Genomic DNA, 27,697 nt, shown 5'->3' with positions numbered 1-27,697 from the left:
AAGATACCACTTATCTATTGCCTATTTACTATTTCCCCCCACCCCTCCCATCCTTGGTAACCAACAAAGATTGTTACTTCATGTGTGTAAACTTTTTCACAGGTTTTTACAGTAGAGGTCTCATACAGTGTTTGTCCTTTTCTGATTGACTTATTTTACTCAGCATAACGTCCTCCAGTTTCATCCATGTTATGAGATGCTTCACAGATTCATCATTGTTCTTTCTTGTTGCGTAGTACTCCATTGTGTGTATGTACCATAGTTTGTTTATCCATTCATCTGTTGATGGGCATCTAGGTTGTTTCCTTGAAATGTTCTTTTTGACGATGAATGCAATGCCATTCCTCTTCAATTTGTCATTCCTGCCGTAGTAGACCATGATTGTCTGCTTCGAAATGACCAATACCAGTCTGTTTCAGCTCACTAATGCCTAGGATATCAATCTTTATGTGTTCCATTTCATTTTTGACAATTTCCAATTTTCCTAGATTCATACTTCGTACATTCCATGTTCTGATTATTAATGGATGTTTGCAGCTGTTTCTTCTCATTTTGAGTTGTGCCACATCAGCAAATGAAGGTCCCAAAAGCTAGACTCCATCCATGTCATTAAGGTCGACTCCACTTTGAGGAGGCAGCTCTTCCCCAGTCGTATTTTGAGTGCCTTCCGACCTGAGGGGCTCATCTTCTGGCACTATATGAGACAATGTTCTGCTGCTATTCATAAGGTTTTCACTGGCTAATATTTTCAGAAGTAGACTGCCAAGACTTTCTTCGTAGTCTGTCCTAGTCTGTAAGCTCGGCTGAAACCTGTCCACCGTGGGTGACCTTGTTGATATTTGAAATACCGGTGGTATAGCTTCCATCATCACAGCAACATACAAGCCACCACAGTATGATGAAATGACAAATGTGTGGGGAGTAGAAACCTACAAGTGAGTGTTTCCAAGATCAGAAGGAATTTCAAGTTAAATGTATGTCCTTTAAAAATAACTTCAATAAGTCAACAACTACACTTGAGTATAGCTAAGAAGCTTCTGTCTCAGTATGTCCAAACAACATAGATAAAATCTTCGGGAACAGAATAAGACGGAGACTCACTTTTCATTTTACACTGTTAAATACTTTTTCATTTTGTGCTCTGAACATGCATTATCTGTTTAAAAAATAAAATAATATAATGAATGTACAATAACATTGCAAATTTATGTTAGTAGTGGGCAAGGTACCCATAATTTTTGCCCTCCTTTCTCTGACGTTTTCAGATGATGTATTTGTTTTGAAGAGTATGCCCGGTCCATCTTATTCTTCCAGGACGCACTAACCTCACTGATTCTCTTTCCTACCAGAGGGAGTCCTCTTCTGTTTGGAAAACCAGGAATTGTAAAGTACTTATGGAATATTTCTTCTTATGAGTTGTGCTAATTTTCTCTCTTGTCTTTACTGGGATATGTAAATTACAATTTTAATAAGCTGTGTCATTTACTTTTGTAATTGTCTATCTCTATCTATCCATCTGGAGCCCTGGTAGCGCAGTTGTTAAGCATTCGGCTGCTTATCAAAAGGTCACCAGTTCGAATCCACCAGCTGCTCCTTGGAAACCCTATGGGGCAGTCCTGAAGGGTCACCATGAGTCAGAATTGACTCAACGGCAACGAGTTTGGTATCTATCTACTTAAAAACAAAAACCAGTTGTGTCAGAATAGAACTGTGCTCCTTAGGGTTTTCAATAGCTGATCTTTAGGAAGTAGATCTCCAGGCCATTCTTTCGAGGTGCTTCTAGGTAGACTTGAATCAGCAACCTTTCAGTTAGCAGTGAGCCCTTAACTATTTGTACTACCTAGGGACTCCATCCATCTATGTGTCTACCTATCTATAAATATAAAATAATCTGTGTATCATACATGTATATACTAAATCTGTTTTTAGTCTTAAATTCTATTGTCAGCTAACTTCCCTCAGCTATTGCCTTTCTGTGGCTCACTTAGCTCCAGCAACACAGGCCTTCTAGCTGCTCCTGAGCATTCCAGGCATGTGACTGTATCAGGGCATTTGCTACTTGCTCTTCCACCAGCCTTTGATGCTCCTCCCTGAGATAGCCTCTTTCCTCACCCCCTCTAAAGTTTTGCTCGGATGTCTCCTTTATAGTGTGGCCTTCCCAAAGAACCCTATTTAAAATTCCACCTCTGATTAGCACTCCTGAACCGCCTTCCCTGCTTGATTGTTTCCCCTATAGTACTTATCATCCTCTAGTAAAACCTATAACTTACTTATTTTCTGTCTCCTGCTTTAGAATATAAGTTCCATGAGGTCAGGGAATTGTATCTCTTTTGTTCTTTGAGGCATTCTCATCATCTAGAAATATTCCTGCCCCACAGGGCTTTGAACCAGTGTATTCCAGTTTGATCCCCTGCTGAGAATTTGCATTTCCACCCTAGATATAAAAATGTAGGTATCTATACAGATATGGGGTGGAAATGCAAATTCTCAGCAGGGGGTCGAATCCAAACAAACTAGTTTGAAGCTCTGCTGCCATATAGTAGATGATCAATAAATGTTTGTTGATCAACTGAATGAACCAATCCACAGATTTTTATTTGAGCACAATGATGAAACAATTAGGGAAATAATGTTATTTTTAAAAATATTTAAATGCCTTCATGTAAATATTGCAACATATGCAAATACATTTAAGAGCCATTGAAACCACTTAAAGGTTTTTAGTTTCTCTCATTTGAGATTCACTTGCCCATTCTAACTTAATAAGAGCCTTACTAACTGTCATATAGGCTTTCTATATATCACTTAATTCCCCCTAACCACTCTCTGACTCAGGTGTTATTATCCTCATTTCCCAGAAACCTTACAAAGTACAAGTGACTTGTCCAAGGTCACAGAGCTAATTTGGAGTTGAGATATGAACACCAGTTTTCATGACACCAATCATTATGCTATAGTGTCAAGTACTCTTAATCCTAATGACTCCTAATATTATTCATAATGCAAAAATATCAAGAATGAGAGTTTGAGTCAAAAGAGAAAATCTGGTTGGTCTGAGTCTGAGTTGCCTTACAGTGCTTCAAGTTAACCCCAAATATGTTATACTGATTTAATACCATATTTTATTCAAGATATTTTATTATTCAAGATAGTGGTAGTTGAATTGCTTGATGCTGAAATTATCTGCAGGAAAAGTATTCTTTCCCTTATAACTCTCTGTGTGTGCATATCTATTTTATCTAACCTGAGAATGCAAGGAGTAAGTTATTAATATAGATTTTATTTCTATTTTTCATTTTAAAATTTTTATTTGTGGAGTCAATGTAAATTATAAAATAAACACCCACTGATAACTTGCATATCCCCTTTTCTCCCAACCAAAAGCTAAACACTATACTCAATTTTGTGTTTATCATTCCTCCTTTTTTTTGTTTGTTTCTGTACTTTACACAAATAATATCATTCCCTTTAGTTGATTTCCAGTTTTTTGTTTAAATTATTTATGTAGCGTACACCTCAAAGCATTACCTTTAGGGTATGTTCTGGTTCAGATTAATATGATTAGAAAGAGTTAATAATTCATAACAGATGGAATTGTAACAGAACCAGAGTGTTCAAATCCATAACTATACTTATCACAGATTTCTATTTACTTTTTGCATTATGCAACACATAAAACTATTCTTCTTAATGCCAAAAAGTTGAGACTATTTTTTCCTCTTAGACTTGATAATATATTGAAGAATTAGGTAGTGGGCATTAAATCAGAGCAAAAATAGACTGACTTCAATTGCATTCTCTTCTAGAGCACTTAGATCATAATTTCACTCTAATGTATCATAGCATGACACTGTGTCAGTATAATGAAGACTCATGACAGTACGGTTTTCATATCAAGGGATAAAGGCAAACCTCAAAGAGACATTTCTTTTCAAAATTCATGCATATGCTACAGTCACAGCCTCAGATAATAAAGGCAGAAACCTATGAACAAAAATGATAAGTTCATCTGAGCTCTTAAGATGGAAAGGGTAAACAAGAGATTGCAAAACAGTCTCACTGAAGACGAAAGTCTAACAGGTTGCACCCCCCCAAAAAAAATGCAGATTAAGAAACATGGTCTCAAAATAGTGAAACATTTAAAGCTGATTACCTTAAATTAAGTTATTAATTCTTTCATAAAAATCTCCTTTAAAGACAACTTATGCTAAGAATTCAAATAGCTACATTAAATTCAGTTCCCTGTCCCTCACTTAAATCAGATTTGCAAAAATATACCAAAACAAAGCAATTACAAAAGCAACAGCATCAACAAAACCAACCAGGGCAATTAGTAGAAAGTCATACCTGATGAGGGGAGCAGAATTTCTTCTCACTGGTCAGTCGGCTTCCATCCATGGAGAAAAGGAAGCTTCTTCTTTTGACGCTGTCTTCAGATTCAGATTTGGGAAACCTGTCTCCCTCTCGTTTGTTATTTCCTTCAAGATGCTCTCTCTGTCTTCTTTTCTTCCTTCGGTTCCTCCATTCCTTAGCACTTTTGGAGCTTAACTTTGATGCTTCTGAAGAACTTTCTAAGAGCTCTCCTAACCCACCTATTCCACTGAAATCTCTTGAAGCAGCCGATGCTGCTGCAACTGCCTGTTGTGAAACAAAGCCAAGCACTATTTAGAATATATAACTTTGAAAATAATTAACTATGGTATGGATGTTGCCATTTAAAACTATTATGTTTTCTGGTCAGTGCATTGCGTTTCACCATAAGATTTTACATAATTGTTGTTATTAGTTGCTGACGAGTCAGCTCCAACTCATGGTGACCTTATGTATAACACAACAAAATGTCACCTGGTCCTGTGCCATCTTCATGATTGTTGGTATGTTTGAGTCCATTGAGTTTACTTAATTAACATCCCTTAATCTTTAAATAATATAAAACAATATGCTAGCCTATGCATAAGTGCAAGAAAAGCCTGATTTTGCACATCTCCTGGATTTTTTTTTTTAACTCTGTTGATTAGCCTCAAGGAGGACAATGGCTCTCTTAAATGTCTTCTATACTTTAAAAGCAAATGTTATCTTATTGGTGGTTGCTGGGGATGGAGAATGGGAAGGTAGAATGGCATCCCTGCAAAAAATAAAGAGAATAACTGGTCTGATTCCTATTCCGATTCCATCCATAGTCTTGTTCCTCTTGAATGCTACTGTCAACAGCTGAGTCGTATTTTTTCCCCTCTAAGTCTAGGGCAAAAGACTATTTCTTTTATTTTTTGTGAACTCAAAGCATTCGATGTGTCTGCTGTTTTACCCCTTTAGTGGAAGTAGTGCGAATGTATTGGCTAGTTTATCCTTGTCCTGCATTTGAATTATATTTAGTACTGTAGTTCATGTTCCTGGGGTCATAGTAATCCCAGAGAATTTATATTACAGCACCTTTAGTTTTAAATTTTTACATGTTTACAAATTGTTTACTGTTATTATAATTAATAAAAAGTTATTAAAATATCAATCAATAAGTACCTTAAATAATCATTCAAAAGCTTATGGGAACTTCTTCAAATATTTTCTTTCCATACTTTAGCCCTAAGAATTCTTAAGTATTCTGAATTTCTGTACCTACTAATGAAACACAGCAGGTCTTAGGTGAATTGGTAAATGGTTTGTATTTTCATTCAAATGAACAGTATTTTTAGACAGGAAATGATCTAACCATGACTGCAGAGGATGTGAAACAACAGTATGGCCCGTATCAAAGCTGAGATCTCATTAGGTATATTCCTTTTTTAAAATATAACCAAAGAAATAAGAATGATCAAGTTATGAGAATATTGGTTAAACTTTTTACAGATGTCATTATAAAATAAAACAACTCTAATTTATATAGCATTTAAAACATTTAGTTTTAAAACTAAAGATGCTATGCTTCAAATCCTCTAGGATTAACACGACTCCAGGGATGTGAATATATTACTAAATTTTTTAAATATATTTACTATAGTAGTAAATGTATGTGTTGGACTAAGCAATGCATCAAATACAACATGCATATTTGTTTATATATGAAACCCATATCTAAGACTCAATGTAAGACAATGCCTAGCATAAATGAAATACTAAGAATTTGGATGTTTATAGAATTTGCATATCATCAGATAGCCAGATTTTTTAATTGAATTCTTAACCATCAGGATCACTTCTCATATCATCTATGATGATAGATGAGAAAATTGAAGGATCCTATATATGTAAAATAAAGTGAGTGAATCACTTATTTATAACAAGTTAAATACAGTTACATAGTAATCGGCACATAGGAGGTACACAATATACAGCTTTTGTTGAAAGAATGAATATACATATATCCTTTTTTACCCAAATAGAAACTTTCCATTTTGTGTAGTCACAAATACACAACACAGAGTTCTAATCATTTATTGCCTTGTTTGTCACTAGAGACAAAGGAAGTGGTAATAATACTCCCTTGTCATAATCCTGAACCTCATGTTCATTTAAATCATTTCTGGAATTTGTTTTGCATAAGACATCCTTTCCCTACCTATTCTGGATAACAGTTCAAATAACCCAAAATCAAAACATTTTTCTAAGGCAACAAAGGTAACCTCCAACACAATACATTTTTTATGTCATTCATCAACTCAAATCTGTCACTTGTTCCATTTCCAGAGATTTGCCAATTCCCTCAAAGGCAGATGTTTCCTGTCATCTCCTATGTCTGTGTACCTGTTTATACCCAGTTCTATAACACTGCCAATGTCCTGCTTACTTAGAATAATAGTGTTACTTTCACAACTGACCTGCTTAATTTCACTTTAACAAATAATAAATACGTGATTAACTGACACAGGGAATATTTTCTTCTCTTCACAATATTTCTGTGTGATTCAAAGTAGGCCTCTATAACTCACTGAATCTGTATATCTATATGTTCTTTTAAAAATGTAATCATGTGGCTGTGTTTGTGATGATACTTCATTCATTTTAAACTTAAAATCCAGTTTTAAAATCCTATTCAAAACTACAAGACATTAAATATACCTGTTTCAATTCTATCCCTGATATCTTAAATATCACTAATTCTGTCTCAAAGTCTACCATTAAATTTTTCTTATCAGACCAATGAAAACTGCTATGGTATATATTAAGCCAGGTGGTGTTCGACATTTAAAGATCACAAATTAAATGCCAAACACAATTAAGATGATCTAGGACAAAACATTTATTTCTTTTTAGGGGTTTGTCTTTAATTGTTTAAGCTGCACTTGACTTGTGAGTCCGCAGAGCTTAAAAACCCATCCATTGCTGTCAAGTCAATTCTGACTCATAGCGATCCTATAGGGAAAAGTAGAACTGCCCCACAGAGTTTCCAAAACTGTAATCTTTATGAAAGCATGCTGCCACATCTTTCTCTCACAGAGCAGCTGTTGGGTTTGAACTGCCAACTTTTCAGTTAGCAGCCAAGCACTTAGCAACTGCACCAACAGGGCTCCTTCCATTGAGCTTAGTATACAATTTTTTCACGTCTAAACAGTAACTAGCACTAGGACGTGACTCAACCAATCCTAAATAAAAATGGAAGTGATTCTACGCTTCATGAAGTCATTGACTAGTTGGTAACTTTTGAAGAGTCACAGGTGTTTAGTAAGACTTGAATTACACTGGAGCATAAATGATCTCATAGGTAGGCTAAGTTTTCTCTGTCTGCCTCCAACCCCTCCTTCTGCTTCAACATTGGCTACTGAGTAGTCATTGTTACCTGTGTTGTCAATAAGGAACTAAAATTAGTTGGGTATTGTGCCATCCCAGTCAGTATTAAAACACTTTCCACAATCAATATGAATTTTTGAATGTATGAAGCTAAATCTGAGTCAAATCTTGATGATTTGGTCACTGGACTCCAATAATGACATTTATTAAGTGAAAAGAACTGGCATTACATTTTTGCTGACCTAATTATAATGTAGATAATTGGGTTTTTTAAAGCTTCTATTAACCGTGGTGTATTTTTACTTCTAAATTCAAGAAATTATACTCTTAACTGATACCATATTTTACCCTAAAGTGGCTGTATTTCAGAATAAGACTCTAACTCCTGTATTGTGTGCCTGCGTAATGTTTTCAGCCACATTGCTCTGTTTTTATAAATTATGATAAAATAACCCAATGCATTAAAATATAAATATGCAATCTATAAATTCCTAAAACATCTACCGCTTTGAAATAGATATTCCTTGCCCTGTAAATAAGTATTTTATTTCATTATCTTGCAAATGTGTTCAGTTTACAGCGATCTCAAATAAAACTCTTAAGTAATTGAAATGTAATAGAACTTTCTGGCAAGCATGAGGGATACTTTTTAAAATTTTCAGGAATCACCAAATTTGTTTGTATTTTTCTTTATGAAATCAATAAAGTATAATCATATTACTACTGTGTACCCAATGGTAAGATGAAAACAACAAAACTAACCATGTTCGGCAAATGTTGTCTGTGGTTGGGTTCTGTAACTAGCTAAGCAACTCGTTGCTACATCCCTGTCTCACCAAAAAAATGCCTCAAAAAAAGATCTAATGCTGTATGTTAGGCATCTTCAAAGTAACTCAGAAAAGTTAAAAACTTAAAATTTTAAACCTAAAAATTTCAAGAATATATTGTCCTTAAGGTAATTCTTCAAGTAGCTGGAACCTTTCATCTGAAAATATAAATTTTAAAAAAAGTCTCTATGTCAAACAGTTATTTGGATTTTCATCTCTGGCAAAGATGGAGTAAGAGGCACCAGATATACTCCCCTTGTTGAAACAAATAATAAGACAGATGAAATCCATGAAATAATGGTTTTCAAAACACTGGACATCTTTCAATGATGTTCTGAGGTACTGGGAAATTGGAAACAGATGAGACAAGTTGATTTTCTCAACTTACTGCCTGGAATTTCTAGAACGAGGTACAAAGAGGCAGAATCTAGGTGAAGCCTGGCAGACTCCCTGAGATTAGGAGATGGAGCTGAGAGTCCAGGGAGACCAAGGTGGCTAGCGATCATAGGACAGTGTACTGGAGAGGAGAGACCCGAGTAGAGAGAAAATTCTGTAGATTTTTGTAGGCCTTTCCTTGAGTATTCAGAAGATTGATCAATGCATACATGTGAGGAAACCACCTAAGATTGAAGATTAAAGAGAACACTGCCCAGCACTCACACAGGGCCAGGAATAGTGCCTGTTCTTACCAGCCAGAAACACTTCATTATAAATGGGACATTGGGTAGACTTTTCAGAAGGGTCTTGACTCAGTAGTAGGGAATAATTAGCCCTAGACTAAGTGCTTCTCTAGTCCTACCTAGCAAATCGTCAAAGCAAGATGCAAAAGGATCACCCTGTTGATAAGCAATATACCAAAACAAACTCAATAATTTTCACAGGAATACAAAAATATTGAGCACCCAACAAGGTAAAATTAACAATGTCTGGAATGTAATTGAAGTTTTCCAGGCATACAAAAAAAGCAGGAGTACATGATACATAATGAAGAGAAAAATCAATCAAAAATAATCAAGAAGTGACACAGAAATTAGAATTAGCAGACAGGGACATTAAAAATCATTATAACTGTAATGCACGTATTCAAAATGTTAATTAAAGACATAGGAGATATAAGAAAAAGAACCAAATCAAACTTTTATAGATGAAAACTACAATGTCTAGATGAAGTACAGTGTAAGATGAAAATACACTTGGTGGGATTAACAGCACATCAGACACTGCAGAAGAAAAAATAATAAACTTGAAGACATAGCTTTAGAAACTATACAAACTGAAACTGACAAGGTGATTCAAAACATCATATGGAAATACAAAGAGCCTAGAACAGCCAAAATAGCTTTTAAAAAGAGCAAAGTTGGAGAGTTAACAGCCAAAATAGCTTTTAAAAAGAGCAAAGTTGGAGAGTTACCACTATCTGATTTCAAGACTTATTACAAAGCTACAGTAATTAATAGAGTGTGGTACTGGTGAAAAGACAGACAAATCAGTTGGACAGGATATAGTCCAGAAATAGGTTCACTAACATATGGACAACTGACTGTTAACGAAAGTTCAAAGGCAATTTAGTGGAGAAATGATATTCTGTTCAACAAATAGAGCTGGACACATATTTCACACTTTACACACAACTTAACTAAAAATGGGCCATCAACCTAAATGTAAAACCTAAAACTATAAAATCTCTAGAAAAAAAGGTAGGACAAAATCTTTGTGATGATGGCTTAGGCAAAGATTTCTCAGATACAACACCAAAAACATGCTCAACAAACAAAAACAAACTTGATAAATTGTACTTTATCAAAATTAAAAACTTCTACTCTTCAAAATATACTGTTAGGAGAATGAAAAGACAACTCATAGATTGGAAGAAAATATTTGAAAAACATGTATATGATAAAGGACTTGTACCCAGAATATATAAAGAGCCCTCAAAACTCAATAAAAACAAATAATCCTATTACCAACATGGGAAAAAATATTTCAACAGAAACTTCACCAAAGCAGCTATGCAAATGGAAAATCAAAACACGAAAAGATACTCAACATCATTAGTCATTAATAAAATGCAAAATTAATGAGATATTTATTAGAATGGCTAAGATTAAAACCCTGACCATATTAAATGTTGGTGAAGATGTAGAGAAACTATAACTCTCACGGCGTGAATCAGATTTTTACTACATCTCTCAATGATTTTCATCTTTTTTTTTTTTTTTAAATCAAATTCTGTGCTTCTGTCTCTTCTCAAGACACGAACATGAATGTTCCATTCACCACTTCCTTAGCCCAAATGGCTTTTAATATTAATGAAAACCTAAATTTGGAATCTTACTGCAGATGCCTTGCTGATATACTGATATGGGATGTAGCAAACACATTTTGTGCTAGGAAATCCCAAAGAATGGCTAAGCATAGGCCTTCATAAAATTTTCTTGTTAACATTTGAGACCAAGTAACTTTAGAATAAAATCTCAGATGTCATAATTAGAGGTGAGACACTAATAGTTAGAAATATCAGTTATATTTCTGTTCCAAATTAAACTTAAAATCAGACCCATTCCCCAGTTCCCCACCAGGTTTCATGAGTTAGTTGCACAGTAAACCTTACCCCAAAATGTGTTTTTTACCCCCAGCTAATTTCCTTATAATGATCCCTGGTGGAGCAGTGGTTAAGCACTCACTGCTAACTGAAAGGTCAGTGGTTTGAACCCACCAGCCGCTCTGTGGAAGAAAGATGTAGCAGTCTGCTTTCATAAAGATTACAGCCTTGGAAACCCTAAGGGGCAGTTCTGCCCCATCCTGTAGAGTTGCTATGAGTCAGAATCTATTCAATGGCAACCGATTTTCCTTATATACAATTTGTAAAAAAATTCCTATCATACCAGCTCCAGAAACAATTACAGGTTTGAATATCTTTCTCTTTTTTAGTGACAATGCCTGTATACCAAACGAAAAGCCAGTTCGAATTTGACCTCTCTAGTACAATAATCCTATTGAGAAATTAGAGTAGTAATAATAATAAATAAAGCTTTGCTTGTTATCATTCAGTACCTGAGCTTCTTCCTGTTGCTTTCTAAGCTGCTCAAGCATCTGCTGAAATTCGGCCTCTTTCTGCTCTGCCTCTTCCAAGGTGGCCTGATTCTGTTCCTCATAGGCCATGGCAACCACAGCCAGAATCAAATTCACCAAATAAAAAGAGCCCAAGAAAATCACGAGGACAAAAAATATCATGTATGTTTTTCCAGCAGCTCGTAATGTCTAGGGGGAAAAAAGGGATAATTTAATCAGTATTTTAATATAATGCTCCCAAATAAAGATCTGATTACCATAGTTAGGTAGTAAGAAGACTAATTCTTTTTAGTATCCAATGTATTTTGATTAAGATTTTTTTTTTATTTTGGTGTTAAAATGTACAAGAAATTATAATAATTCAATTATCTGAGGCTTGACTACAGAGTCATTTGATATAAAAACACACTTAGTATATATTGGATATATATTTGAGCCCCACTAAAATGCTTATCTTGGGGCCCATGATGTAGGGCTATATTGTGAGTGAGAATCCTGTATCTAATTCTGTTCAGTGGGGTTCCACTTCTGTGGCAGCCTACTTTCCACTCCATCTAGAGATAAGTTCTTTCTTCCCTCCTCCCCTGGCCCTCATTAACTATTGCTTTAATTTGAAATTTCTATATAACTGCTTTTGTTTTTAGTTTTTCACATGCTTCTTTTATTTCCACAACTAGATAATAAACTCCTCAAAGTCAAGAATATTCTCTGCATCCTCCACAGCCCTTAGCAGAATGCCTCTTATACAAGAATCTTTCATTATATATGTACTGACTGAATAAGCAGTTGGGATCCTAGGCACGCTCACTTTATACTGGACTCTCCTCTATAGCCAGCCCATAGTGTTATAATCATGTCCATACGTGTTGTAAGTATCCACACATATAATTTTATGTATGTTCATGCATATACATTCTTTGCATGCTACTTTGGACCTTACCAACTGGTAAAGGTTTTCCCAGTAGTCTTGAGTCATGAGGCGAAATAGAGATAAAAAAGCCCAGCTAAAGGTGTCAAAGCTTGTATAGCCATAGTTGGGGTTTCGGCCAGCTTTCACGCATATGTATCCTTCCGGACACTGGCTATAAGAGAGAACGAAATAGAGGTAAGGTCAGCTTTGCAATTTCAATTGATCTTGATTTATAGGAATTGTCAAAACTCGGAGTTACTGTCCGTAATGAATTTTCTTGCCTTCATTTCCAGAACACTTTAGGTGATTGCTGATGGTGAAACTGTTATCAGATGAATTTATCAGGAAAACCAATAGAAAATTCAGTTGCAAAGAAGTCAGATTTATGGACATCTAGAATGGCAGAAAGATACCAACCATTCTGACATCATCAATATCCCACTCATTACAAAGTAGCAAACATCAGTGGTTAAAAATTAGAAATCAGAAAATAGCCAAAGGGTAGGAACTACCTACTGAGCTACTATATTAGCTACTTCTGTAGAGTTTTTTTGAATAAAACTTATATTTGAGAACAGTTTTAGATTTACAGAAAAATTATGAAGATAGTATAGAGAGTTCTCATCTATCCCATGCCCCGCTTCCCCTATTATTAATATCTTACATTAGTATGTCACATCTGAATCAATATTGATACATTATTAACTTAAAAAAATCCCAATTATTGTTGAGTCAGTTATGACTCATGGCAACCCTGTATGTGTCAGAGTAGAACTGTGCTCTATAGGGTTTTCAATGGCTGATTTTTTGGAAGTAGACTGCCAGGCTTTTCTTCTGAGGTGCCTCTCGGTGGACTTGAACCGCCAACCTTTCAGTTAGGAGCCTAGTGCCTTCACTGTTTGCACCACCCAGGGACTATTATTAACTAAAGCCCATAATTTATTAAGATTTCCTCAGTGTTTCCCTAATATCTTTGTTATGTTTCAGGATACCATCTGGGGTACCACATTACGGTTAGTAGTCATTGTCTCTTTAGGCTCTTTTTGATTGTGACCATTTCTCAGACTTTCCTTGTTTTTTATGATCTTGACAGTTTTGAGGAGTATTAGTCAGGTATTTTGTAGAATGCTCTTCAATTGGAATTTATCTACAGTTTTTCTCATGATTAGATTAGGGCTGTGGATTTTGGGGAGGAAGACCACAGAGGTAAAATGTTATTTTCATTACATCATATCAAGGGTACATGCTATCAATATGACTTATCACTGTTGATGTTAACCTTGATCATCTGGCTTGAAGCAGTGTTTGTCAGGTTTCACCACTGTAAAGTTTCTCTCCCTCCCACACTTTTCCTGCTTTATTCTTTGGAAGAAAGTCACTGTAAGCAGCTCACGTTTAAGGAATGGGGAGTTAAGATCCATCACCTAATGGTGGAGTATCTACATAAATAATCTGGAATTTTTTTGCACAGGACATTTGTCTTTTCAATCATTTATTTATATCAGTGTGTACTTGTGTATTTATTTTATACTTTGGATTATAATCCAATGATAATTTTCCTGTTGCTCAAAGTGTTCCAGCTTTGGTCACTGGGAACTTCTTGAGTTTGCTACTGTATCCCTTTGAAATAACTATGGATGTGTGTGTTTTGTTTTCATTTTAGCACTCTCTTACTTTCTGGCACTACAAGAGACTCCAACTCACATTGTATATTTCTTACTCCAGTTCTAAAACTAGCCATTTCTCCAAGGCTCCCTGGTTCCTTTTATTGGAGAATGGTATAATAAACCAAGATCTGGATACTAGCTCTGTTTGTTGCTACTGGGCTGTCATTGCTTCTAGACCCTAGTAGCCAACAGAGCAAGGAGATATATGTATGTATACTAACTCATGTATATACACACCTGTATATACATTATATATATGAGTTTGTATTGATGTCTCCAACTCTAATCCATTAACATGTGGATCATTCTAGACTCCTTCCCTTGCTTATCTTAACCTCCACTCCAACAGTAAGAAACCTGGCTCCCACCATGTACCATCAATTGACTTAATTGCTCAATTCCAGTAGGCATGCATATCCAATAAAACCAGACACGTTGGTCAAGTCAATTCCGACTCATAGCAGCCCTACAGGACAGAGTAGAACTGCCCCATAGGGTTTCCAAGGAGTGGCTGGTGGACTGGAACTGCCGACCTTTTGGTTAGCAGGTGAGCTCTCAACCACTGCACCACCAGGGCCCCAGGCATTATAGTGATTTCAAAACTGTTAACCTATAATGCCATGGAAAACAACTTTACCAACTAGAGCACAGCTCCTTTTGTCTTTAGTGTTACAGACTCCACTCATTTCCAGAGTTATTTAGGACAGTATCTTATTTCCCCACCTCCTTTAGTGAGGTTGTTTCATACATTTATAATATATTTAGAATCTTTTGTCATATTCTATATTCCAATTTGAGATCTCCCAGTCTCAAAAATGAATTCATAAAACTTTGCATACATTAAGGCTCATTCTTTGTGCTGTGAATTTCTATGAGTTTTAACAGATGCCCAATATTTTATATTCACCATTACAGAATCATACAGAACAGTTCCTCCACTCTAAAGCATCCTCTGTGCTTCACCTCTTCAACTCCCCCAATCCTGATGCATACAATATGTAGCTTTTTAGGAATTTTTTTTCACTTAGCAATATGCATTTAAGATTCATCAATGTCTTTTTGTGACTTGATAGCTCATGTCTATTTATCACTGAGTAATATTCCGTTGTATAGATGTACCACAGTTTGTTTATCCATTTACCTATTGAAGGTGATTCCAGTTTTTGGAGATTATTGAATAAAGCTGCCGTAAACACTCATGTGCAGGTTTTGCATGGACATGTTTTCAAATCAGCTGGATAAATACCTAGTAGCTCAATTGATGGATCATATGGTAATACTATGTTTAGTTTTGTAAGAAATTGCCAAACTATCTTCCAACACAGCTATACCATTTTGCATTCCCACCAGCAGTAAATGCAAGTTCCTGTTGTGCTGTATTGTCAGTTTTTTTGTTTTGTTTTTTCATTTTAGACATTCTAATAAGTGCACAGTGGTATCTCGTTTTAATTCACCATTCTCTAATGACAAATGATATTGAGAATCTTTTAATATGCTTATTCTCCATCTATATATCATCTATAGTCAAGTGTCTGTTCATATCTTTTGCCTATTTTGTAATTGGGTTTGTCTTCTTATTGATAAGAGTTCTTTGTATATCTTGAATACAAGTTGTTCATCAGATACCTGTTTTGAAAATATCTTCTACCAGTCTGTGACTTGTCTTTTCATTCTTTTAACAGTGTGTTTTGCAAGCAAAACTTTGTTAAATTTTACTGAAGTCCAACTTATTAATTTTTTCTTTCATAGACTGTGCTGTTGGTGTTATATTTAAAAATTCATCACTAAACCCAAGGTCATGTAGATTTTATCCTCTGTTTTCTCCAAGAAGTTTTATAGCTTTTTATTTCACATTCAGGTCTATGATTCATTTTAACTTTTGTGTAAGGTGTAAGATCTGTATCTAGGTTCATATTTCTTCATATATATCTCCAATGGTTCCAGCAATATTTGTTGAAAAGACTGTCCTTTTGCCATTGAATTGAATTTGTTCCTTTGTCAAAAATTAGTTGGCTATATTTGTTTGTGACTATTTCTGGGCTCTCTATTCTGTTCCATTAATCTATGTATTTATCCTTTTGCCAATACCATGCTATCTTGTTCACTGTGGACTTTTAGTAAGTATTGAAATTGAGTAGACTTTTGTAGAATTTTATTTGATATTTAACAATAGAGTGGCTGTCAATTTTACCATGAAAATGACTTAATCAATAGTAGATACTCCATAAATGGAAGTGATTATTAAAGTTTACTAAGGATAAAGTACACATTAACCAACCTTTTATACAGTTTTATCTTTTACATTAATCATAATAATAAAAAATAATAGTTAAAATGCAATAAACTCTTATGAATGACCAGGTTCTAGTTCAAGTGCTTTATGTATATTAAATAATTAATCATCAAACAACACTAAGAGAGAGACTATATTATTCTCCCCATTTTAGAGATGAGTAAACTGAGGTGCAGAGAGATTAGGATACCTTTCCAAGGTCAAAGAGTTTGTAAGTGGTAGAATTAGGATTTGAACCCAGGTGTATATGAACTTTAAAACTTATGCCCTTAGCCACTACTGTCTCCTAACAAAAGCTGGGAAAACTATCAAGAAAAAACTTTTTCCACATAAACCGGGGACTTCATCAGCCTGAGACCAGAAAAACTAGATGGTGCCCAGCTACCATCAATGACCGCCCTGACAGGGAACACAACAGAGAGTCCCTGATGGAGCAGCAGAAGGATGGGGTGCAGAACTCAAATTCTAGTAAGTCAGACTGGACTTAACAGTCTGACTAAGACCGGAGGTACCCCAGAAAGCACGACCTCTGGACTCTCTGTCAGCCCAGAACTAAAACAATTTCCGAGGCCAACTCTTCAGACAGGGATTAGACTGGACTGTGGGATAAAGTGATACTCATGAAGAGTGTGCCTCGTAGTCAAGTAGATACAAGAGACCAGAGGGGCAGCTTCTGTCCAGAGGTGAGATGGGAAGGCAGAGAGGGTTAGGAGCTGGTTCAATGGACATGGGGAATCAGAGGCGGAAAGGAGGAGTGTGCTTTCGCAGAATGGGTTGAGCAATTAGAGTCACATAACAATGTATGTATAAAATTTTGTATGGGAGACTAACTTGAAATGTAAACTTCATTTAACTAAAATGATAAAAAAAAAGAAAAGAAAAAACTTTTTGCCAAAGCTCCATCTATACGACTAGTATACATTTTCATTAACACCCTTAGGTTTTCATGGTGACACCACTTTCTCATTTTCTGGGAGACCTCAGAATATGTTGAAGTTTTATGACCTAAGAGTCATTCTTGCTATCCCTTGGCTTTTAAAAAATTCTTGATATATCTTGTTTTAAAATAAAATTTACAATACTCTAGGAAGTATGTTAAGTGTGACAGACTAGCAGGATTGTAGAATGTGACCAAAATAAATCTGTCAAATATGCAGATTCAGACTTGGATATGCCTTTGGCATACATGTGCCCTGTGGCTCCTTTACACATAGGTCTTCATGCTATTTAAGAATGCTAATGTCCAATTAACTGAGCTGCCCCATGAAACAATGACCCTAAACCCCAAACCAAGGAACCAAATCCCATGAGGTGTTTGGTTGTACCTAAGCAGCCTCAGCAGATACTCTCTATTTTTTTGGTTATCGTTTTTTGTTGTCTTTTGTTGCTGTTATAAATATATCTATCACACTTTTGCCAGTTCAACTTTTTAAATTTTTTTTTTTTTTTGTGCTTTAGGTGAAAGTTTACAGTGCAAATTAGTTTCTCATTCAAAAATTTATACACAAATTGTTTTGTGACATTGGTTGCAATCCCTGCGATGTGTCAAACACCCTCTCCCCCTTTCCCTTTACAGCTCAGGTTTCCCGTGTCCATTTGTCCAGTTTTCCTGTCCCTTCCTGCCTTCTCGTCTTTGCTTTTGGGTAGGAGTTGTCCATTTGGTCTTGTAGACTTGATTGAACTGAGAAGCATGTTCCTCACATGTGTTATTGTTTGTTTTATAGTCCTGTCTAATCTTTGGCTGAAAGGTGGACTTTGGGAGTGGCTTCAGTTCTGAGTCAGCAGGGAGTCCAGGGACCATAGTCTTGGGGTTCCTCCAGTCTCAGACCAGTAAGTGTGGTCATTTTTTGTGAATTTTTGTTCTGCATTTTTCTCCTGCTCTGTCTTGGACCCTCTATTGGGGGTCCCTGTCAGAAGGTTTGGTAGTAGTAGCTGGGTACCACCTAGTTCTTCTGGGTTCAGGCTGGTGGAGGCTGTGGCTCATGTGGTCCATTTGTCCTTTGGACTAATATTTTCCTTGTGTCTTTGGTTTTCTTCATTCTCCTTTGCTCTGGATGGAATGGGACCAGTAGATGTAACTTAGATGGCCGCTTGCAAATTCTTAAGACTCCAGATGCTACTCACTAAAGTAGGCTGTAGAACATATTCTTTATGAACTATATTATGCCAATTGACCTAGATGTCCCCTGAGACCATGGTTCCCAGCCCTCAGTTCCAGGAACTCAGTCCCTCAAGGTGTTTAGATATGTCTAGGAAGCTTCTGTGACTTTGCCTTGTTCAAGTTGTGCTGACTTCCCATATATTGTATGTTGTCTTTCCCTTCCACCAAAATTAACTCTGGCCAATTCAGCTTTTTATAGGTATACAACTTATTGACAGCAATTACATTAATCACCTGTGCAACCCTACCCTTAATCAATGTGATTCCTTGTGTAGTGCCTGGGGTCTTAAAAGCTTACAAGCAGCCATCCAAGGCACAACAATTGATTTCTATTCATCTGGAGCAACAGAGGAAGAAGGAGAGTCAGGAAAAGGAGGAGGAAATGGAATGTGTAGCTAATTGCCTCAATGAACAACCTGCCTGCTTTGCCGTGAGACCAGAAAAACTGTATGGTGTCCAGCTACTATTACTGAACATTTTGATCAAAGATTCTATGGAAGAATCCTGATTAAAAGGGGAAAAATGCAGAACAGAATTTCAAATTCTCATGGAATCCATACTTTCTGGAGGCATGGAGGCTAGATGAACCCCTGAAAGTATGCCCTGAGATAAGCTTTAAACCTTAAACAAAAATTTCCTCTAAAGCCTTAAAACCAAACCACAGTTTAGCTTAACTAGTAAACAATGTCTGCCTCAAGCATTGTGCTTTTTAAATATATATCTATATGGGATCATACTGACAACAGGAACTCGAAAGATTAGATAGGAAACCTAGGGGGCAGTGAATTTATGTTAATGGGGGAGGAACAACTCAGAAAAAGAGAGTGAGAATGGTTGCATAACTTGAAGAACGTAATCAGTGTCACTGAACTGTACATGTAGAAACTGTTGAATTGGTATATGTTTTGCTGTGTACATTCTCAACAACAATAAAATAAAATAGATTATTTAAAAAAAAAAGAATGCCGAAGTCTCCAAAGCAGTTTCCCCTCTGGGCTTGCACCCTGGAGAGCATGGTATATCCTGGATCTTTTCCAGCCACAACAAAACTTCTCCTGTCAGTACACACCCACACCAACCAAAATGTGCCCATCTTGTGTTCCTTCCCTGCATTTCCCAAAGAGCTCTGATGTGTTTACAGAAGAGACAAATTATGGGCCTCATCTCTTTGGAACAATATTTCAGGGTCATCTGAACTGTGAAATTCTGGAGAAAATTTCTTTCCCTGAAGGGATGATTTTAATGACTGTGATTTTAGGACCAATGGCAGTCCAGTAAGACAAAGAAGGTATTTCCTAGGTAGCCAGCACCACACTGTATTATATACATGTAAGGCTACCCTTCCATATTTTTTCCCACCTCCTTTTTTGCACAGTGTTATACCTCTTAAAAAAAAAAAAAAAAAAAGTTTTCCTTACCCTGCATCTGAGCCATTTCCACAGAGTAAAGGGTCTTTTTGTCCATCCAGAACATAAAAGTGGCCTGTTAATATAAAGAAAAAATTTTTTGATTTCCTGTTAATCCTATTCACATTAGGCATAAATGAGTGTTTGACTGTCTTGCTTATTTCTAAAGTGGACATCAATGAAATATATTTACAAAGGCCCTATTTATAGCGGAAAACTTGTTCAGCAACATGAAGATTAACATAATGTAGCAATACTTCTTACTGTCATCATCAGTGTAATCCTTCCAGTTAAATGTGCTCATTGTTACATTAACAAATGTCCCATTTGAATCCATTGTGCCATTAAAGTAGGAAGTGATGTTGGTTTCAAAAGCAGAATTGCTTGGGGGCCATTGCAAACATTTATTCCTCAGGTTGCCCATGAACAGCTGCAGCCCAATTAGAGCAAACACACTCAGACAGAACACAGTCAGGATCATGACGTCAGAGAGCTTCTTCACTGACTGGATTAGGGCCCCCACAATGGTCTTTAAACCTGAGAAGAGAATAATGGGTCAGCTTAGAAAGCGTGCCATAAACAAAATTTCTTTTTACTACACACACGCATTCTCCTTTTCCCCACAAATGATTGTTTGGCTATTTAGACAGCAAAGCATTATGGACAGCCAGATGGTTTGGAAAATGGATGAAGAGTAGGTTTTATTTATGAACAGTGTGCTTTCCGGAGATTCAATATGAATGTTTAAATTTCTAGGCAGGAATTTTTTTGTGTGTATGGTTTTATGTACTGCCACGAAAATGTGAAAAACTTGCAGTTATTTTTCATTTCAGATTTTGTGTTTCATAAGGCTATTTCCCTCCAACTCATTCTTTATACTAGCCTCCAAGTAGCAATGATTTAGAAGAGAAAAGAATTTTTAGGTAATAAAAATTCCATGCCATGTGCACGCTGTTCAATAATAATCTTTTTTCCTTTATAAAAGGAGATCCATTTTCAAAATAGATCTACAGTGAGTATAAAATTCAGATCAATTAGTGAAGCCATGGTAGTAATGCTTTTTCTGAATGCAAAAGAGAAACTTTACAACGGAAATGCAAAACAAAAAAAAAAAAAAATAGGAAACGAGAGAGCAAAACTAGTACTTTTTATAGATGTCTCATGCAATTATCTGTTAAACTCAAAGGCTGACTTTATAAATAAGCATGTCATCTAAAATTTTAGGAACTAAACTGACATTGAAGCATCATTTGGCATTCTGGAATTTGACTAACAAGAATACTAAGCAGTAAGGCTAATGTTATAAGTGTGATTTCAATCTCAATATTATTGCAGTGTATTTAAAGTCAGCCTCGGTGTTTAACCTCGCTCTCACCTGGAATGACTGAAATTGTTTTCAGTGCTCGGAGAACTCTGAATGTTCTCAATGCTGAGACATTTCCCAGGTCCACAAACTCTGTCACATATCTGTAATAGGGAGTTCACACACAAACACAATAACAGACAAGAAAAGTTGGAGATATTAGGGGCCTACCACTTTACACCAGTCACTTCTTACCTGGGATTACAGAAATAGTTTCCAGAGCTCTCAAGACTCTGAAAGTTCGAAGAGCTGAAACATTGCCTAGGCTTACAAATTCTGTTACATACCTGTAGAATTAAATCAGAGTAACTTATAGTTTTGGCAAAGTTTATACTAAATAAAGAATTAATGCTGGTTTAGCATATGGGCCCCTTGAGCTTAACAAGCAGAACTGCAGTAGACCTCAGGGAGCCATACACCGAGAGGTGCTTTTATGGGATGGAATTTTGTTGCTTTATTTCAGTGTAATTTTCACTGATATGAGCAAGTTTGTTTGCAAAACTAATCAAGGAACAGTTGGAGCTATTATAGTCAATGAATAACTCCATTTTGATGAAGAGAAAGTAATGTCATTTATGGTTCATTTCCCAGATGTATTTACCTTGCCATATATATTCTAATTTGTATTCTCAAAATGTATGAGGCATGTAGTTAACTTGGTTAACAAGAAAACTCTACATTTAAAATATGCCCTATCAACCTGGTTTATGCTGCAACTATTTTCATCCTTTGAGTTTATCAAGTTTTCAAAAATACTCACGCCATCACAATGACACTGAAATCCAGCCAGTTCCATGGATCCCGAAGGAATGTAAAATCCTCTAAACAAAACCCTCTTGCCAAGATTTTTATAAATGACTCAAAGGTATAGATTCCAGTGAATGTGTACCTAGGAAAGCATTCAAGTAAAAGTTAATAATTATATTTGAACGTTAAAATTATTTTCAAATACAACCAATCTTATGCTTTTGTGATTTTTCAATTCACTACAATCTTGTTCTTTATTCCTACTTACCAAAGAATCTTCTAGTTTAATTAATCTTACAAGCCTGAGTAAAGGGTTAAACTGAAGATAAAATATTGTATATCAAACGAACCTGGTCTTGTTTAACTATGTTTTTGATTAATACTTTCATGTATTTTATGGATATCATCAAGCTTGACCCTTTAGAGCAGTGCTGTCCAACAGAAATATAATGCAAGACACATACATAGTTTTAAAACTTATGGTAGCCCATAAAAAAGTAAGAATTTAATTTTAATGTTATATTTTATCTGAACCATTATATCCAACATATTTTTATTTCCACAGTTTAGACTAGTTAGACTTCAAGTGGCTAGTTGCAACCTTATTGGACAGCACAGCTCTGGAGGCAGCATTTCTTGGATTCCTTTAATAAATGAATTTTATTATCACATTTATCACATTTTCTTGGTGATCAGACTTATTTTCAGAAGTATTTTACATTTCTAATCTAGAAAATACACATCTCAGCTTTCTTTGATTTTTAAGATTCATAGAGTTAATAAAGCTGCTTCTCTCTAGTTAGAAAAATAGACTATATATGTATCTATCTGTCTGTTTAGCCATCTGTCTATCCATCTATCTATAATCGCAAGAAATATTTTACTTACCTAGTATTTTATATGTGTGATTACACAATTATCAGAATTCAGGGAGAAAACAAAATCCCTGAATCTAACATTAAATTAGCTACTAACTCTATGCAATTGGACCAATCATTTAACCTTGCTCAAATTCAGATTTCAGTCTCCAAAATGGTGGAGGACATTTCCATTTGTTGTTTGATATAGTGCCTTTCTAGTTGTCTTTCCTCTGAGTATTGACAATATAAATGATTTCTGTTTCTGTTTCTTCCAGAAGTAGTTTGAAGTACCTGTTTTTCAATACTGTGTTCTTTTAAAAAGTATAATTTAAGTTTATTCTTCAGAGTACTTCACCCAAGCCACGAAGATTTGATTTTCTCTATTAAAATTCATTATATTTTCCAGCCTCCTAATATTTTGTATGTGAAAAAGTTAGGGGAGTGATTTTTGACATGTTTTCTGCGGATATTTCTCTCATATGAGGTAACAAAGAAATCAGGGGAAAATGTATGCAGAGATCTTCACATCATTGCATTCTGCTTCTTTTTTTCCAGCAACTCAGTTGATATCATGAGGAATAATATATAATCTCGAAGTCTTCTTAATATGAAATAGCTGACTTTGGTAGGAAGAGATATATTTTATTTCATAAACAAAGCTTATGTTTACTTGTTTCAGTTTGGATCTTTGTGTATTGAACATAACCACCATGCCATTTTGGTTTGAGAGATAGCTGGCCTCATGGAAGGCTGTAAGAGACATCTCACATGTGTGTTCTGTTTACCATGTTAATGGCTAGTGCTCTATGGTCTATGCTAAGGTAGTTTTAAGTTATCTGTAGAGTTACTGTGAGTAAGACTACAATCTCTACTCCTATTCTTGTTTTTGGAAGAGTAAATTTGTGAGGCTATTTGGAGTATATGGTGAGTGTTGAGAGCTTTCCAATGAAGGGAGACTTAGGGCTTAACATCTGAGACAGAGCTCTGCAGAGAGCAGGTATTAACAGGTGTCTGTTAACAAACAAGATTGAGCATGTAAGGGGGAATCAGGGGACCTTGATCTTTCACGACTCTTCCCCAATTCAGCTACTAATCATACTGTGGATGTCATCCACGTCACAGGTTTCTTCCTGTAATTAATCATGTCTATAGGAGTATCTTTCCTTACATAATACTACCCTCACCATATAATATGTTCCTCAGGCCATTTTGTGTACGCCAGATCTTTATACAGGGACTTTTTCCTCACATTATCAATGACTTCTGTTTTTATCTCAGAACTACTTTATTTTCTCTTTTCCTTGGCCTTTTTTTTTTTTTTTTTTTTTTTAGCAATAACTGCTAGTATTTTGCATGTTTCTACTGCCTTGCACTTAAGTAGCTAGACATAATTGATCAGGAAGCCTATGCAAAGTTTTCCAACTGAAAAATGCACTTTGAAAATGTTTATAAGGGTAAGACTATTTTTGAAATGAGGATAATCATTTCTAAGTTAATACTATTTCTTTAAGAAGAGAGACTCTTATATTCGGTTGTCCCCTTTATTAATCTCTCAATGATGCTATACAAGTAAATAATATTTATGTATGTTTAAGTGCTTTAATGGAGCCCTGGTGGCATAGTGGTTAAGAGGTTGGCTGCTAACCAAAAGGTCGGCAGTTCAAACCCACCAATTGCTCCTTGGAAACCCTATGGGGCAGTTTCTACTCTGTCCTGATGGGTTGCTATGAGTCAGAATTGATTGGACGGCGCCGGGTTTGGTTTCTGGTTTGGTTTTTAAATGCTTTAATAATTTCCAATGGACAAAGCCCATAGAGAATGTTTTACATAGCTATGCCCACTTACAAATCATAACTAAGAGTCCTGTTAATCACTTGCCTCAATATAAGAAGTGGATTCTCTATCACAATAATTTTGAAGGAGCATTTTCAAGCTACTATTAAAAAAACTTTAACTCATTGAATCACTGACAAACAATGGCCTACAGTGGCACAGTAAATTCTCACAGAAATACATAAAACAGTTGGAAATAAAAGCAGGTAGTATTTGTCATGATCTTATCTCCTATTGGGCATTAGTTATAAAAAATATATTTAACACTAAAAACAGCATACTAAATAGACAATAGATAAGTGGTAACTTTGGTGAAGGGTAAGACAGTACACGATACTGGGGATGCCAGCACAACCTGTACAAGGCAAGTTCATGGAAGCTTCAAGACAGATCCAAACTCCCTGAGGGACTGAATTGCTGGGCTGAGGGCTGTGGGGACCATGGTCTCGGGGAACAACTAGCTCAACTGACACAACATAGTTTATAAAGAAAATGTTCTACATTCTACTTTGGTGAGTAGCATCTGGGGTCTTAAAAGCCTGTGAGCGGCCATCTAAGAAACTCCACTGGTCTCACCCCTTTGGGGGCAAGGGAGAATGAAGAAAACTAAACATACAAGGGAAAGATTAGTTAAATGGACCACATCTACCACAGCCTCCACCAGACTGAGTCCAGTACAACTAGATGATGCCTGGCTACCACCACTGACTGCTCTGACAGGGATCACAATAGAGGGTCCCAGACAGAGATGGAGAAGAATGTAGAATAAAATTCTAACTCACAAAAAAGACCAGACTTACTGGTCTGACAGAGACTGGAGAAACCCTGACAATATGACCCTGGACACCCTTTTAGCTCAGTAATGAAGTCACTCCTGAGGTTCACCCTTCAGTCAAAGATTAGACAGGCCCATAAAACACATGTCTGTCAGTGTGTCATGCTGTGGGGGCTTGTGTGTTGCTGTGATGCCGGAAGCTATGCCACGGGTATTCAGATAACAGCAGGGTCACCCATGGTGGACAGGTTTCAGCTGAGCTTCCAGGCTAAGACACACTAGAAAGAACTCAGCAGTCTACTTCTGAAAAGAATTAGCCAGTGAAAACCTTATGAATAGCAGCAGAACACTGTCTCATTTAGTGCCAGAAGATGAGCCCCCCATGTTGGAAGGCACTAAAAAGACGACTGGGGAAGATCTGCCTCCTCAAAGTAGAGTCGACCTTAACGACGTGGATGGAGTCAAGCTTTCAGGACCTTCATTTGCTGATGTGGCACAACTCAAAATAAGAAGAAACAGCTGCAAACCTCCATTAATAATCGGAATGTGGATGTACAAAGTATGAATGTAGGAAAATTGGAAATTGTCAAAAATGAAATAGAAGGAATAAACATCGATATCCTAAGCATTAGTGAACTGAAATGGACTGGTATTGGGCATTTTGAATCAGACAATCATATAGTCTACTATGCCAGGAATAACAAATTGAAGAGGAATGGGGTTGCATTCATCATCAAAAAGAACATTTCAAGATCTATCCTGAAGCACAACGCTGTCAGTGATAGAATAATATGCATATGCCTATAAGGAAGACCAGTTAATATGACTATTATTCAAATTTACACACCAACCACTAAGGCCAAAGATGAAGAAATTGAAGAGTTTTACCAGCTTCTGCAGTCTGAAATTGATTGAACCTGCAATTGGGATGCATTGATAATTACTCGTGATTGGAACTCGAAAGTTGGAAACAAAGAAGGATCGGTAGCTGGAAAATATGGCCTTGGTGATAGAAATGACTCTGGAGATCGCAGGATAGAATTTTGCAAGACCAACGACTTCTTCATTGCAAATGCCTTTTTTCACCAACATAAACGGCAACTATACACATGGACCTCACTAGATGGAATACACAGGAATCAAATAGACTACATCTATGGAAAAAGACCATGGAAAAGATCAATATCATCAGTCAGAACAAAGCCAGGAGCTCACTGTGGAACAGACCATCGATTGCTCATATGCAAATTCAAGTTGAAGCTAAAGAAAAAATTAGAACAAGTCCACAAGAGCCCAAGTACAACCTTGAGTATATCCCGCCTGAATTTAGAGACCATCTCAAGAATAGATTTGAGGCGTTGAACACTGATGACAGAAGACCAGACGAGTTGTGGAAGGACATCAAGGACATCATACATGAAGAAAGCAAGAGGTCATTAAAAAGACAGGAAAGAAAGAAAAGACCAAAATTGATGTCAGAAGAGACTCTGAAACATGCTCTTGAACATCAAGTAGCTAAAGCAAAAGGAAGAAATGATGAAGTAAAAGAACTGAACAGAAGATTTCAAAAGGCAGCTTGAGAAGACAAAGTAAAGTATTATAATGACATCTGCAAAGAGCTAGAGATAGAAAACCAAAAGGGAAGAACATGCTCGGCATTTCTGAAGCTGAAAGAACTGAAGAAAAAATTCAAGCCTGAAGTTGCAATAGTGAAGGATTCTATGGGGAAAATATTAAACGACACAGAAAGCATCAAAAGAAGATGGAAGGAATACACGGAGTCATTATACCAAAAAGAATTGGTCGACATTCAACCATTTCAAGAGGTAGCGTATGATCAGGAACCGATGGTACTGAAGGACCATGTCTAAGCTGCACTGAAGGCATTGGCAGAAAACAAGGCTCCAGGAGTTGATGGAATATCAATTGAGATGTTTCAACAAATGGATGCAGCACTGGAAGTGCTCACTCGTCTATGCCAAGAAATTTGGAAGACAGCTACCTGGCCAACTGACTGGAAGAGATCCATATTTATGCCTATTCCCAAGAAAGGTGATCCAA

At 36.2% G+C, this 27,697-nt stretch overlaps 1 protein-coding gene across 7 annotated transcripts in view; it reads right to left on the bottom strand.

The window, feature by feature from the left end:
* Positions 1 to 27,697, bottom strand: part of LOC101356871 (sodium channel protein type 3 subunit alpha) — a 96,544-nt gene that overhangs the window by 56,625 nt on the left and 12,222 nt on the right. For 2 of the 7 annotated variants that reach the window (XM_004375569.1, XM_023730609.1), the window contains exons 4-11: positions 22,182 to 22,310; positions 21,434 to 21,525; positions 20,323 to 20,595; positions 20,071 to 20,134; positions 12,562 to 12,703; positions 11,604 to 11,810; positions 11,316 to 11,318; positions 4,348 to 4,638 (exon numbers count right to left, since the gene is read on the bottom strand). In XM_004375569.1, coding sequence (XP_004375626.1) covers positions 4,348 to 4,638; positions 11,316 to 11,318; positions 11,604 to 11,810; positions 12,562 to 12,703; positions 20,071 to 20,134; positions 20,323 to 20,595; positions 21,434 to 21,525; positions 22,182 to 22,310 — 1,201 coding nt within the window. Of the gene's footprint in view, positions 1 to 4,347; positions 4,639 to 8,933; positions 8,950 to 11,315; positions 11,319 to 11,603; positions 11,811 to 12,561; positions 12,704 to 20,070; positions 20,135 to 20,322; positions 20,596 to 21,433; positions 21,526 to 21,616; positions 21,709 to 22,181; positions 22,311 to 27,697 lie in introns of all 7 variants that reach the window. The other 5 variants (XM_012555295.1, XM_004375572.1, XM_004375570.1 and 2 more) reach the window with 3 other exon arrangements.

The sequence above is a fragment of the Trichechus manatus genome, unplaced genomic scaffold (assembly GCF_000243295.1).
Source record: "Trichechus manatus latirostris isolate Lorelei unplaced genomic scaffold, TriManLat1.0 scaffold00037, whole genome shotgun sequence".
Lineage (NCBI taxonomy): Eukaryota > Metazoa > Chordata > Mammalia > Sirenia > Trichechidae > Trichechus > Trichechus manatus.
The sequence above is the reverse complement of the archived record's forward strand: the minus strand, read 5'-3'. Positions and strand labels throughout refer to the sequence as shown.